Here is a 12963-nt window from a genome sequence, read left to right on the forward strand (position 1 = left end):
AGAAATGTACAAACGAATGCAGAGGAGCAGTGTGGGTGATAGCTCTTCTAAAGACCAGGGATGGACGGATTTAGCGCGGGTGTCATTAGGAAGGGAAGGGGACTTCAACTCTGTTTATCATGTATAGCGCAAACAGGACGAAACAAGCCAAAAACTCGAAAAGGTTGATTTCCATATGATCGCTGCGAGCGTTACCGTCGCTGCCGTCGTTGCGATCCTTACAGAAGAAGTTGACCGATCTCACTATACGGTGACTTGGTTTTTCAGAATACATGTAAACAATAAGTAATTTCTCCATCAATTGTATTCACACATTTTCTCTTGGTTTAGCGAGACCAAGGAAAGCATTTGTTACGCATCAACCAACCTTTGCAAGCTCAATGGTTTTGAGAAACAAAATTAAAGCGATAACAATAGCGTCCGCCGTTCATTGTTTATCTGTCCCGCCTACTCTAGCATAATGAGTTGTGTAATATTCCCTGCGACGCATAGCATGCGTTCTTAGCAACCAATGAATTCAGTTCTGTTTGATCGTTCATGAATAATAACGCGAAATAAAACAGATCTAGAATCTCTTGAACTGCAAGTATAAATGTCGCGAGAACGATAGCCATTCTGCTCGATGTGTATGAAGTCAAAACTCTCATTGTAGAAATGCCCGCCGCCTTGGAAAACGCGGGCTGTTTGCCAGTAAAAGCAGGTGTTCTTTAACATGTTTATCAAGTTTTCTATATTAACGACGTTGTACTTCATTTTCTTATTTCGTTTTTTCGAACAAGCCCTGTGGAGAATACCGCGCAAATCTTTGCCTAAATTGTCAGATTTGACTTCGTGCGTATATCTACATATTGATTTAAGGAAACTGAGAGAAAAAACCAAGCTCATTCTACACTTGTCACTACGCAAGTCGGTATTTTGAATTGTTGGTGGGTGATGGGGAAAAAGTAGACTGTAATGCTAGGCGTGTAGAGGTTGATGGAAGGGGAAGGGGAAGGGGTAAACTTTTAGAACAATGCGTTTCCTTGTTCTGTTTTACCCCCTTCCCGAGCACCCTGCCTGTCCCGCTTGTTATGTATCAGCATGGACAGTATGAACATTACTAAGGTCCCATTACCAAACAATCTCTGACCAACCTGCATACAGAAGTGTTAAAACGAATGTAGAGGAGCAGTACGGGTGATAGCTCTTTTAAAGATCGGGGGTGGACGGATTTAGCGCGGGTGTCACTATGAAGGGAAGGGGACTTCAAATCTGTCTTTCTTGTATACCGAAAACAGGGCGAAAACAAGCCAAAACCCGAAAAGGTTGATTTCCATGTAATCTCTTCGATCGTTACCGTCGCTGCCGTCGTTGCAATCATTACAGAAAAAATTGACCAATCTCACTATAGTGACTTGGTTTTTCAGAATACATGTAAATAATAAGTAATTTCTCCATCAATGGTATTCACACATCATAATTAATTTCAAAACTTCATTTACAGCAAGTTAAAAGGCTTAGCTTTACAATGTACATGGTAATTATTAGCATTTAAGCAACTTAATTAACAAAGATGATAATAAATGACTCAGTTCACAGCGGTGATCCTACATTTTTTTTAACGACATAAGAGATCATCTTAGTTATTGTTCGCACTTCCAGGCAGTTGCAAAAATAAAGCCTGGAGAAAATTCAGGCCTGAGTGAGTTTGCAACTCATAACCTCAGGCTCGAGCTAGTTTCAACTCATAACCTCTGCGATACCGGTGCAGTGCTCTACCAACTGAGCTATCAAGCCAACTGGGAGCTGGTGTTGTTGAGACTCCACTCTAACTTACCAAGTTTGATAACTCATAAATCTTTCAACTATATGAAAGTAAAAAGTCCGAACTATCATAATCAGATCAGGTTCGCACTTCTGATCTATCGGAACGCTGTCACAAATGTTCGTGCACAGCAAATTATATACTACTATTTTAGGAGGATCTCTGAATGATAGAACTTTAGGTGGCGTTGATACACAATTCACTATACAATTTCAAATTTTGTCTTTCGATACACAATTCACCATAGAATTTCGAATTTTGTCTTTCAATACAATAAAATGGGTTTACTTTATGTGGAACCAATGAATTGCTTTCCAAAGGAAAATAGTTTTCTCAGATGCACTACTGAAAAACATGAACACAGTTATTCCAGAAATCAGTGACCAAAACATGTCCGTCATTTGACACGGCGACATAGGTAGGAGCCCTGACGCCCTTAAATAAATGTTCTACTATCTCAGTGACAAACGTTCCGTCCAGTCTGAAAATTTGCAGTCTTTTGTTCTCTTCATCGCAAACGATTAGATTATTAAACTTGTCGATTGCGAGTCCAATAGGATGATTTAACTGTCCGTCACCAGTCCCCTGACTGCCAATATTGTAAAGGAACTTTCCTTCCTTGCTAAACACCTTAATGCAATTGGCGTTATAATCAGAGACAACGAATCTGTCCTGGTGATAAACAGCACAACACAGGGAATGGTCACCGGAGTCTGAGGTACGAAAGGATTGTAGCAACTGCATCCCGTCAGGGGAGATGACCCTGATTTCATTGCTCTTTCAGTCACATGCGATTATACCGCCGTCATTTCCAAGAGACACGTTAAACGGAATCTCTAGGTGTTCATCGTTGATGTGTTTGATAAACTGGCCACGTTCAGTGAACAAAGAAATCTTATGATCATCCTCAAGGACAATGGCTATGATGTCACCAGACTTGGTAAATGCTACTGTGAAACACTTGTTCTTTAGTTTTATCTCCCTCAAATAATTTCCGTCAGAGCTAAACAGTTGAATCCTTTTATTCTCATAGTCTGCCACGGCAATGGTTCCAGTTTTTTCACTAACGGCAATATCTGAAGGCTTATCAAACTGTCCTGGTCCAGTGCCATGGGAACCAAATTTAAACAACAATTTATATTGATGTGGGACAACTTGAGCACTCCAGGGACTACCAGTCAGCGGCTGACCATTAATCTCAATCCCCACACTATATTGCCCAACACATTCTGGCCTGTACATCACAGTGTACTTGCCATCTTTGCTGTCTGTAATGTCTGTGGTCGATTTTCTTCTTGTTGGAGTTTCAATGTCGACTTTGATGTGATCATCTTCGTTATAACACTGTATTCCATTTGAATCTCTGGTCATAATCGTAAAACTTGTTTCAGTCTTTTCTTCTGTGTCTTTGTCACAATGTCCTTCAACTATCGACAATGAAGAATCTGTGTTACTTACAATAACTCGATCGCAAATGGTCGTTATATTTTGTACCATGTAATGTACATGGGGAGGTTTATACATTTCAGGTTTTCTTGCGTTCAAAAGTTCCTCGCAGCGTCCAATGATGACTTGTTTCGTTTGTAAAATTTCAGCATTAATGTTTCTTTCTAAGATATTCTCGCCTTGTTCAACAGAACTTTTCAACTGAGTAACAGCAAACCGAAAGTTTTCTAGTTGTGTTTCGTGAGCCTTTTGCTGTGCTTGATTAATTTCATCAAACTTGGCGTTCATGGTCAATTTGTGCTCTGCTAAAATTCGAATACAATTGTCCACCGTTTCTGTCATCTTTCTTTGGGCGGCAGATATTTCCAGTTCGCTTTTGTCCATCAACTCTTGCTCTTTCTTCATTTGGTTTTCATAAACAGCAACTTCTGTTTTGACCTTCTCCAGGGCATCCGAAATTTGCATCTTGTGTTCGTCTGCGGCCTTCTGCATATCCACCATGGAGTGACGATTATGACTCACCACACTGCACTTGTGGCAAATACAGACCTTACATTCTTCGCAATAATATTCAAGTGTTTGATCTTCGTGGTATTGCTGTGAACACATGACAGGTCTTCTGATTAATTCTTGAACATCTTGCGCTCGCAAATTCTCGACCTCTTGTGGCTTTCAGGCGTTGATGAGCTTCAAAACAAGATGCACATAGAAAGTTTTGGCACACAAAGCAGTAGCGAGTTGCAATGTTGTTTTCATCGCAACTGCTGCATCTCTGGGCCTCTGCGCTGCCATCTCTCAGAGCTAGGAGATCCACCAATCGATTGAGATGAAAAGATGTGGGAAGGCCGCCAAACGTGTCTCCTTCAGGAATTTGGAAGCAAGTCAAGCAAACCGGACATTTGATTGTTGTTTGCCGCTGTCTTCTTGCATAGAGTGCGTGTTTGTTGAGACACAGCAGACAAAATGAGTGTAAGCATGGTAGTGTCTTGGGATCGTTGACTGTTTCTAAACACAACGGACACTCAGCTTCTTTCCTGAGATTTCTAAACAGTTGTTCAACATCCATGTTGCTGATCAATAAACTTCTGGGTGTGGTTGATTGTCTGTTCACGTGACGTCACCTCTGGATATTAATAACATTAAAAATTTGGATCAAAATTTGTCACGACATCGTGATCCTGTCATGAGCCAGGGTTGTGTCAGACAGTTTTTATTCACCCTTAGGCCAAAAACATACATTTAAACAATTTTATTTACAAACGTAAGATTTATGCAAATGACAAAGAGAATTTTTTTTCATACTGATAAAAGAAGTGTATTTTGTGCTCTGTTGTGTTTCTGCTGGTTGATTATGGTGACCCCGCCATCACAATGGCTGTGCCTACTACTGTAAGTTGATATAATTGACTTTTCGCCAGTCATATCATGTTTAGTTTACATTCTTGCGTGAAATGTGGATTTGAGGGAATTTTCTTGAAAGAAAAGGATCTTAAAACTAACTGATTGTGCATGCATTGTCACCGCGGTCTCCGTTCTCTCGTCGATTGTTCGACGGAGTCATTGAACGAGGCAAACAGGAGCGCTAAATTTGCAAGTGGCAAACTGACAAGGTAATTCTTTTAACACCTCTTTTAAGTAAGCTGCTAATTTTCCCAAACGAAGCATTTATCTACCAGCTAGGTCAAAACGATGAAATCTGCGTATATTAACAACAATTAATATTAATGACAATTGAATTTTTTTCATGGCCCTTGCCTTTGCAGGATTTTTTGGGGGGCAAGTCCCCTGCACGAATTTGTTTTTAATCTTGACACTCGCCACAATCGAAATGCCTGGAATAGATTTCAAGTTTAAAACAAATATTTTCTAACTTTCACACAGTCGTTTTGCTTTCCTGTGAAAATTATACTCGGGGGAAACATAACCAAGGATCAGACACATCCAAGTGCTATTGCCTAAAATGGGGCTGCAGTGCTGTTTTGGCTTGATGTTCAGGTTAAAATAACAATTTTATAGATTCATTACCCTTGTAATAAAATTCCTTCTTGGCAAGCAGTGAATCAAGGTTTAAGCTTAAGGGTTCTTTGAGTCCAGTTGCAAATGATGGGGTGAAAGGGTCTATTCAAATAGGGGGGGGGAGGGTCTAGGGGCATGCCCCACCCCCCAAGAAAATTTTGCAAAATTGAAGCATTTTTGGTGCGTTTTCCACGATTTTCAGCCCATAAATTTAATGTATCGACTGGACGTGAATGATAATGCGTCATTTACTTTGCCAGAAACCTAAAATATATTTTTTTCTTCACTTCTTCTTTTCACGATTTATTTTTTTAGTCACCTTCCCTTGCCTGAATTTGTTTTGCTTTTTCCTCACCCCCTCCATCATTTTTCTAATGGTCCGTCCCTTAGAAAGAACTAATAATGTAAACAAGCCATCAACTTTATACTTCCTTGTCCTAATGGCTATCTGAGTACAAGATCAGTTTGATAATTTGTAGGTGAGTCTGCATACGAGCCAAGTGGCTCATCAGGCCGGAGCTTATCCCGGTTTCAGTAGCTTGAAGCGACTAGTAGTATTTCTACTCCTCCCTGGATGGGATGTTAGTCCATGGTAAGGTTACCCTTCAGCATTAAATTCGTCGGTACTCATTTATATACCTGGGTGGAGAGAGGCACTGTGAGAGTAAAGTGTCTTGCCCAAGAACGCAACACAATGTCCCCGGCCAGGGCTCGATCCCGGACCACTCGCTCCGGAGTCAAGCTCAGAAAACACGAGGCCACCGAAATGATGAAATCTACACATATTAACGACGATTAACGCGCGATTAACGTCATGCACTTCCAACTTTTTCAAACAAGGCAAATATGAGATGCAAATAAGCATAGATTGGGGCGCTTTTTTTAAAGCCGGTACGCTGGGGACCTAACCCGATTAGAAAGAATGAATAATGTAAACATGCCATCTGCCATCAACTAGATACTTCCTTGTCCTAATGGCTCTGTGCCGGTACAAGATCAGTTTGATAATTTGTAGAGTCTTCATTTATTCAAATTATCAGAAACCCATCTGGTTTCTGACCTGATATAAAGTACCCAATTACGGAACCTTGAACATGTTGAGGTTGATATCAAACAATAATTTCCGTCCTTATTGATGTAAACACTAAGGCTACTTGTTCTGATCAAGCACAAGGTGTGGCTGGGAGGGGGAAGGGTGGGGAGGGCTTTTTGCTTTCCTTCGTGTTTAATTAATTCCAATGACTTCTATACTGAAGCGATTCATGACCATTCATTGGCATCATAGATTTAGCCCATCTTGTCCCCGATTCTGTAGAAGGGGCAAAACCACAAGACAAGCTGGCACACCAAGTATGCCGTGGTAATCACCCTGTCCTACTTCTGGCATGTAACTCACTCGCGCAAAACTGAATCCTAGATAGGAAAGAAGTGCGAAACGCAAACACAACATCACAGTTCTAAAAATTGGAACACTAAATTTTGAAGCGGATGTTAACGGCAAAAAAAAAAAGAAGAAAAAAAACAAACGCAAATAAAGCTTTATGCTCGTTCATCTGATTTCTAAAGAGCTTTCCATACAACACCTCAGATCTCTGTATATATTCGAAGCTGTTAATATTGTAGATTTGAAGGCAGCTAGTTTAAGTAATATTGTTTGTAAATATAAACGTTCCCTAAATCACAACTCTTCAATACTAAAACTAAACTCAAGCGAAAATGAACGCGGGAAAAAGAGGCGATAGCAGTGAAAGAGGGCGAAATGTAAAGCTCAAAATTATGTTATTTTATTTGAGTGGATTCAATCTTACAAACGGACGGATAGTTTTGCAGTGTGAAGACCAAATGCAAAACCTTATATTTAACAGCGGTGTTCGAGCCACGCATTTTTGGCTTTTTTTTGAGATTTGACAATCAGATATATACATGGGCATTAAGAGTGTGAAAGCCAATCTGCATGCGATATTAAAAGATTTAGCTGTTAATCCTATTCATGCAGTATTGGGATTTTTGTGGATAAAATAGATTTAATTTCTCATGAAATCACAAGCTAAATCACAACCAATTGGAATGCCACAGTTGCTTGCCAAATTTACATACAATATAAAAAAAGCTGGATTTAAAATGTCAAATGCTGTTAATGAGAAAAACAAAATTAGTGAAAACGTCAACAATAATTTTGCAATCGGCCATTCACTAACTCGTAAATTAGTTTCACCGGTTAAGAGTACTCCCTGATGGATGCATAAATGTTGATCACAAGGAAGACGATTTCAACGTATGTCTACTTTAACGTCTTCTTTTAAGAGCGTCTGAACGGCGCTCCTATCAGTCGCCTTTAATGTTTGAGACGTTAAACCTGTCTAGTATAAAAACGTGACGCCCTTAACTGTCTGCTATGTTATCAGGTAGTAGATTTGTTGGGCTTTTTCTAAACTGTCAGATTTGACTTCGTGCGCATATCTATAAATGATTTAGAAAAGTTGAGAGGAAAAACAAGCTTATTCTATAGCTACACCTGTAGATAATCAAGCAAGTTGGCCATTTGATTTTTCGGTAGCTGATGGAAAAAAAAAAACAGTGATGCTAGGCGTGTAGCGGTTGATGGAAGGGGAAGGTGTTAAACTTTTGAACTATGCGTCTGCTAGGTCTCTCTTTCTTCCCCACCCTCCGACCTTTCCTCCACCCCGCCCGTCCCGTCAATCAGTAATGAGTATGAACATCACCAAAGTCCCATTACGAGACATTCTCTGGTCAACTTAACAATGCATGGTAATAACATATCAGAGATGCCCAAGCGAATTCGGGAGAACAGTACGGCTAATAGGTCTTGCAAAGACCAAGGAGGGATCTAAGTGGGGGTGTCACGAGCAAGGGGCCAGGGTTTTGATTCTGTCTTTCATATTGTAAAAACGCAAACAGAACGAAACAAGCCATAACCCGAAAAGATTGATCTCCATATTATCACTGCGATCGTTACCGTCGCCGCCATCGTTGCGATCATTACAGAAAAGGTTGAGAGATCCCACTAGTGACTAGTTGTTTCATTGTTGATACGAATGTTCAGGCAAAATGGTATTTAACGAATTGACGTCAGTTTTTTATACGTCCGTCCTCTTATTGATGATAAATTGCGTCATAACATTGTCAAAGTGGCTGTGGAACCACGAGCCGCAGGCGAGTGATTCCGCAGTAAACTTTGACAATTTTATGTCGAAATTTATCATCAATAAAAGGACAGACGCATAAAAAACTGATGTCAATTTGTTTTTTACAATAACAAGACCCCAAAATGCATATGGTCAAATGCTGGGAATAAATGAGGGGAAAAGACGCCGTAAACTTGCCGTAAACAAAGATAAGCGAATTTTATTCAAAATGACGCGAACAATGTCAATAGCTTATCTCGCTTTTTGATTGGCTACTTAAAAAAGTCCATAAAACCTCATTGGTTAAAAAGTTTGACAGTTCGACAGCTGAAAGTTGAACTTGAAAGCTTGCATAAATTAAAATTTTATCCGTCTGCACTCTTATTATTGATAAAAATGAGCCAATCAGCGCGCGAGAAATTAGACAGTCATTAAAAAATTACACATCGTAATCAAATTTAACTGAAAACATCAGTAACATCAAGTTAAAATTGTTAGCCTGACAGTGTACATGGCAATTATCAGAATTTAAGCACCTTATTAAATTAACAAAGATGATAATAAATGACTAAGTTCACAGCTTTGATTATAACATATTTTTCAAGACGTGGGAGATCATCTTAGTTACGTACGAAACTTTAGGCAGTTGAGCGGGATTGGAACTCATAACCTCTCCGTCCCGGTGCAGTGCTCTATCATTTAAGCTATCAAGCCAACTGGGAGCTGGCCTTGTTGAGAGTCGACTACAACACACCGCGTTTGATAACTTATAAATCTTGCAAAATCTGACAACTATTTTAAGTACAAAGTCTGAACAATCCATCATAACACTTACTAATTTATGCACACCGAGCTATACTACTATCTACGGAAGATCTCTGAATGATAAAACTTTAGGTGGCGTTGACATACAATTCACCAAAGAATTTTGAGTTTTGTCTTTAAATGTAGTGAAGTGGGTTTATTTTATGTGGAACCAAAGGAATTAGGAATGATTTCTCAGATGAGCATCTCTCATCAGCAAATCCCGACTTTGTTCACCCTCACAGCACTACTGAAAAACATAAACACAGTGTTTCAAGGTATCAGCGACAAAAACATGTCCATCATTTGACACGGCGACATACTTAGGAGCCGTGTCATTCGTATAGAAATATTCTTCTATCTTAGTGACAAACGCTCCGTCCAGCCTGAAAATTTGCAGTCTGCTGTTCTCTCGATCGCAAACGATTAGATTATTAAACTTGTCGACTGCAAGTCCAAGAGGATTATCTAACTGTCCGTCACCAGACCCCTCGCTGCCAATACTGTAAAGAAACTTTCCTTCCTTGCTGAACACCTTAATGCAATTGGCATTAGCATCAGAGACAAAGAATCTGTCTTGATGATAAACAGCACACCACAGGGACTCGTCACGGTCTGAGGCACGAAAGGATTGTAGCAACTGCATTCCGTCAGGGGAGGTGACCCTGATTTCATTGCTCTTCCAGTCACATGCGATTATGCGGCCATCAAATCCAACAGAGACGTGAAACGGTATCTTAAGGTGTTCATCGTTGATATGTTTGATAAACTGACCACTTTCAGTGAACAGAAAAATCTTATGATCATGTCTAAGGACAACGGCAATGATGTCACCAGACTTGGTAAATGCAACATTAGAACAGTTATTCTTTAGTTTTATCGCCCTCAGAAAACTTCCATCACAGCTAAACAATTGAATTCTTTTATTTTCATAGTCTGCTACAGCAATGGTTCCAGTTTTTTCACTCACAGCAATATTATAAGGCATTTTAAACTGTCCTGGTCCATTGCCATAGGAACCAAATTTAAACAAAAATTTATGTTGATGTGGGATAACTTGAGCACTCCAGGGACTACCAGTCAGCGGCTGACCATTAATCTCAATCCCCACTCTATATTGTCCAACACATTCTGGCCTATACGTCACTGTGTACTTGCTATCTTTGCTGTCTGTAAGTTCTGTGGTCGATTTACTTCCTGTTGGAGTTTCAATGTCGACTTTGATGTGATCATCTTCGTTATAACACTGTATTCCATTTGAATCTCTGGTCATAATCGTAAAACTTGTTTGAGTCTTTTCTTCTGTGTCTTTGTCACAATGTCCTTCCACTATCGACAATGAAGAATTCGTGTTACTTACAATAACTCGATCGCAAATGGTCGTTATATTTTCCACCATGTAACGTACATGTGGTGGTTTATAAATTTCAGGTTTTCTTGCGTTCAAAAGTTCCTCGCAGCGTCCAATGATGACTTGTTTTGTTTGTAAAATTTCAGCGTTAATGTTTCTTTCTAAGATATTCTCGCCTTTTTCAACAGAACTTTTCAACTGAGTAACAGCAAACCGAAAGTTTTCTAGTTGTGTTTCGTGAGCCTTTTGTTGTGCTTGATTAATTTCATCAAACTTGGCGTTCATGTACAATTTGTGCTCTGTTAAAATTCGAATACAATTGTCCACCGTCTCTACCATCTTTCTCTGGGCGGCAGATATTTCCAGTTCGCTTTTGTCCATCAACTCTTGCTCTTCCTTCATGTGGTTTTCATAAACAGCAACTTCTGTTTTGACCTTCTCCAGGGCATCCGAAATTTGCATCTTGTGTTCGTCTGCGGCCTTCTGCATATCCACCATGGAGTGACGATTATGACTCACCACACTGCACTTGTGGCAAATACAGACCTTGCATTCTTCGCAATAATATTCAAGTGTTTGATCTTCGTGGTATTGCTGTGAACACATGACAGGTCTTCGGATCAATTCTTGAACATCTTGCGCTTGCAAATTCTCGACCAAGATATTTCGGTGACCTCTTGTGGCCTTCAGGCGTTGATGAGCTTCAAAACAAGATGCACATAGAAAGTTCTGGCACGCAAAACAGTAGCAAGTTGCAGTTTTGTTTTCATTGCAACTCCTGCATCCTTGGGCCTCTGCGCTGCCATCTCTCAGAGCTAGGAGATCCACCAATCGATTGAGATGAAAAGATGTGGGAAGGCCGCCAAACGTGTCTCCTTCAGGAATTTGGAAGCAAGTCAAGCAAACCAGACATTTGATTGTTGTTTGTCGCTGTTTTCTTGCATGCAGTGCGTGTTTGTTAAGACACAGCAGACAAAATGAGTGTAAGCATGGCAGCGTCTTGGGATCGTTGACTGTTTCTAAACACAGTGGACACTCAGCTTCTTTCCTGAGATTTGTAAACAGTTGTTCAACATCCATGTTGCTGATCAATAAAGAACTGGGTGCTGTTGATTGTCTGTTCATATGACGTCACTTCTGGATATTAATAACATTAAAAATTTGGATCAAATTTTGTCACGGCATCGTGATCTTGTATCAAACCATGAGTGACTCAAACAGTTTTTGTACAACCCTGGACCAAAAACGCTTATCAAAACAATTTTATTCACAAATATAAGCTTCATGCAAATGTCAAAGAGAAATTCTTTTGATTCTGATTAAAGAGACTATTTTGGGTTACTGCTGGTGACCTGCCATCACAGTGGCTGTGCGCTCTGCTGTAGCTTGATAGAATTGACTTCTTTCCAATCATATCATGCTTACTTTGCATTGTCGAGTAGAATGTGGATTTAAAATGAATTTTCTCAAAAACTTTCTCAAATTAAAGATTGTGCATCCTATTCGTTATCCATGAGGGACTGAATGAAAAGAAGACTGGAGGATATCATGACCTATCATGACTAGGAGGAAGTTACTTGTATGCGGTCAACATTGTTGTATAAGTCCTCAAGCGCTTCCCCATGTCATACATTTCTTTGTTATAATTGGCAAGTTTGGGTCCCACATTTCATGCGTTTGCAACCAGCCAACAGATTCCTATGAAACTAAATCGGTTTAATTGTTTATTATGATAAACTGGTCTACGGAGGTGGCTTTATGTTTATGCCTGGTGACATTTCCCCTCGGCCACTTCACTCTCAGCCAGTTCTTTGTTGGCTTTTCAAGCCGCAGTCAGACCCTTCCAGCTAGAGCCTCAGTGTTCACGGGTTTATTTAGTTAATCGGTTTGAGGTGGTTATATGTTTATGCCTGTTGGTTTTGTATCGCATCGTCAAAAAGGTCCATTGAACGCAACGGTTTTCTTGATTAATTCCTGATCGGCTGTATTGTCCCTGGCCGGCTGTATTCTACCAGGCATGCCGTAATGGGACAAATAACCAAGGAACAAGTCATTAATATATATTTTTTGGGGGAGGGGGGGGGGGGGGTGGGAAGTTATAAAATTTGATTTTGTGACGGGATTTCAAGAAAGTAAAATTGCCATTCTGGTATGATTTTAAACCCTTCAGACAAAATTATATTTTCCTTTCAGGCCGATGTTTTTTGGTTTCTCCACTTTTGGCGTTCATTAGATAATAGCGTGATAAAGCGTATGTTTCAGTATTGCGGCCATTCAGTGTGATTCAGTGTCTGTTAACTGTGTATATTACCTATACCTCTGAAGTCAGCAAGATGATCATTCGTTCTCCATGTACACAATGTTTGGCCTGCGTCCCAGGCATTCTACAATGCCGG

The 12963-nt window shown here is 40.0% G+C and overlaps 1 protein-coding gene and 1 pseudogene across 1 annotated transcript; both read right to left on the reverse strand.

Moving 5' to 3' along the window:
* Positions 1-1438: 1438 nt before the first annotated feature.
* LOC149118412 (E3 ubiquitin-protein ligase TRIM71-like) lies at positions 1439-4330 on the reverse strand (annotated as a pseudogene).
* Positions 4331-8606: 4276 nt separating this feature from the next.
* Positions 8607-11707, reverse strand: LOC110062829 (E3 ubiquitin-protein ligase TRIM71-like). Its single transcript, XM_089295800.1, has one exon. The coding sequence runs from the start codon at positions 11690-11692 to the stop codon at positions 9464-9466; it is 2229 nt and encodes a 742-aa protein (XP_089151926.1). The 5' UTR covers positions 11693-11707; the 3' UTR covers positions 8607-9463.
* Positions 11708-12963: the final 1256 nt, after the last annotated feature.

This window comes from Orbicella faveolata, unplaced genomic scaffold (assembly GCF_042242905.1).
Source record: "Orbicella faveolata isolate gen_17 unplaced genomic scaffold, um_ofav_v1 contig_1, whole genome shotgun sequence".
Taxonomy (NCBI): domain Eukaryota; kingdom Metazoa; phylum Cnidaria; class Anthozoa; order Scleractinia; family Merulinidae; genus Orbicella; species Orbicella faveolata.

What these genes read in the sequence shown, in the direction of transcription:
- LOC110062829 (XM_089295800.1), bottom strand. Translation starts at nt 11,692, where the DNA reads ATGAACAGACAATCAACAGCACCCAGTTCTTTATTGATCAGCAACATG.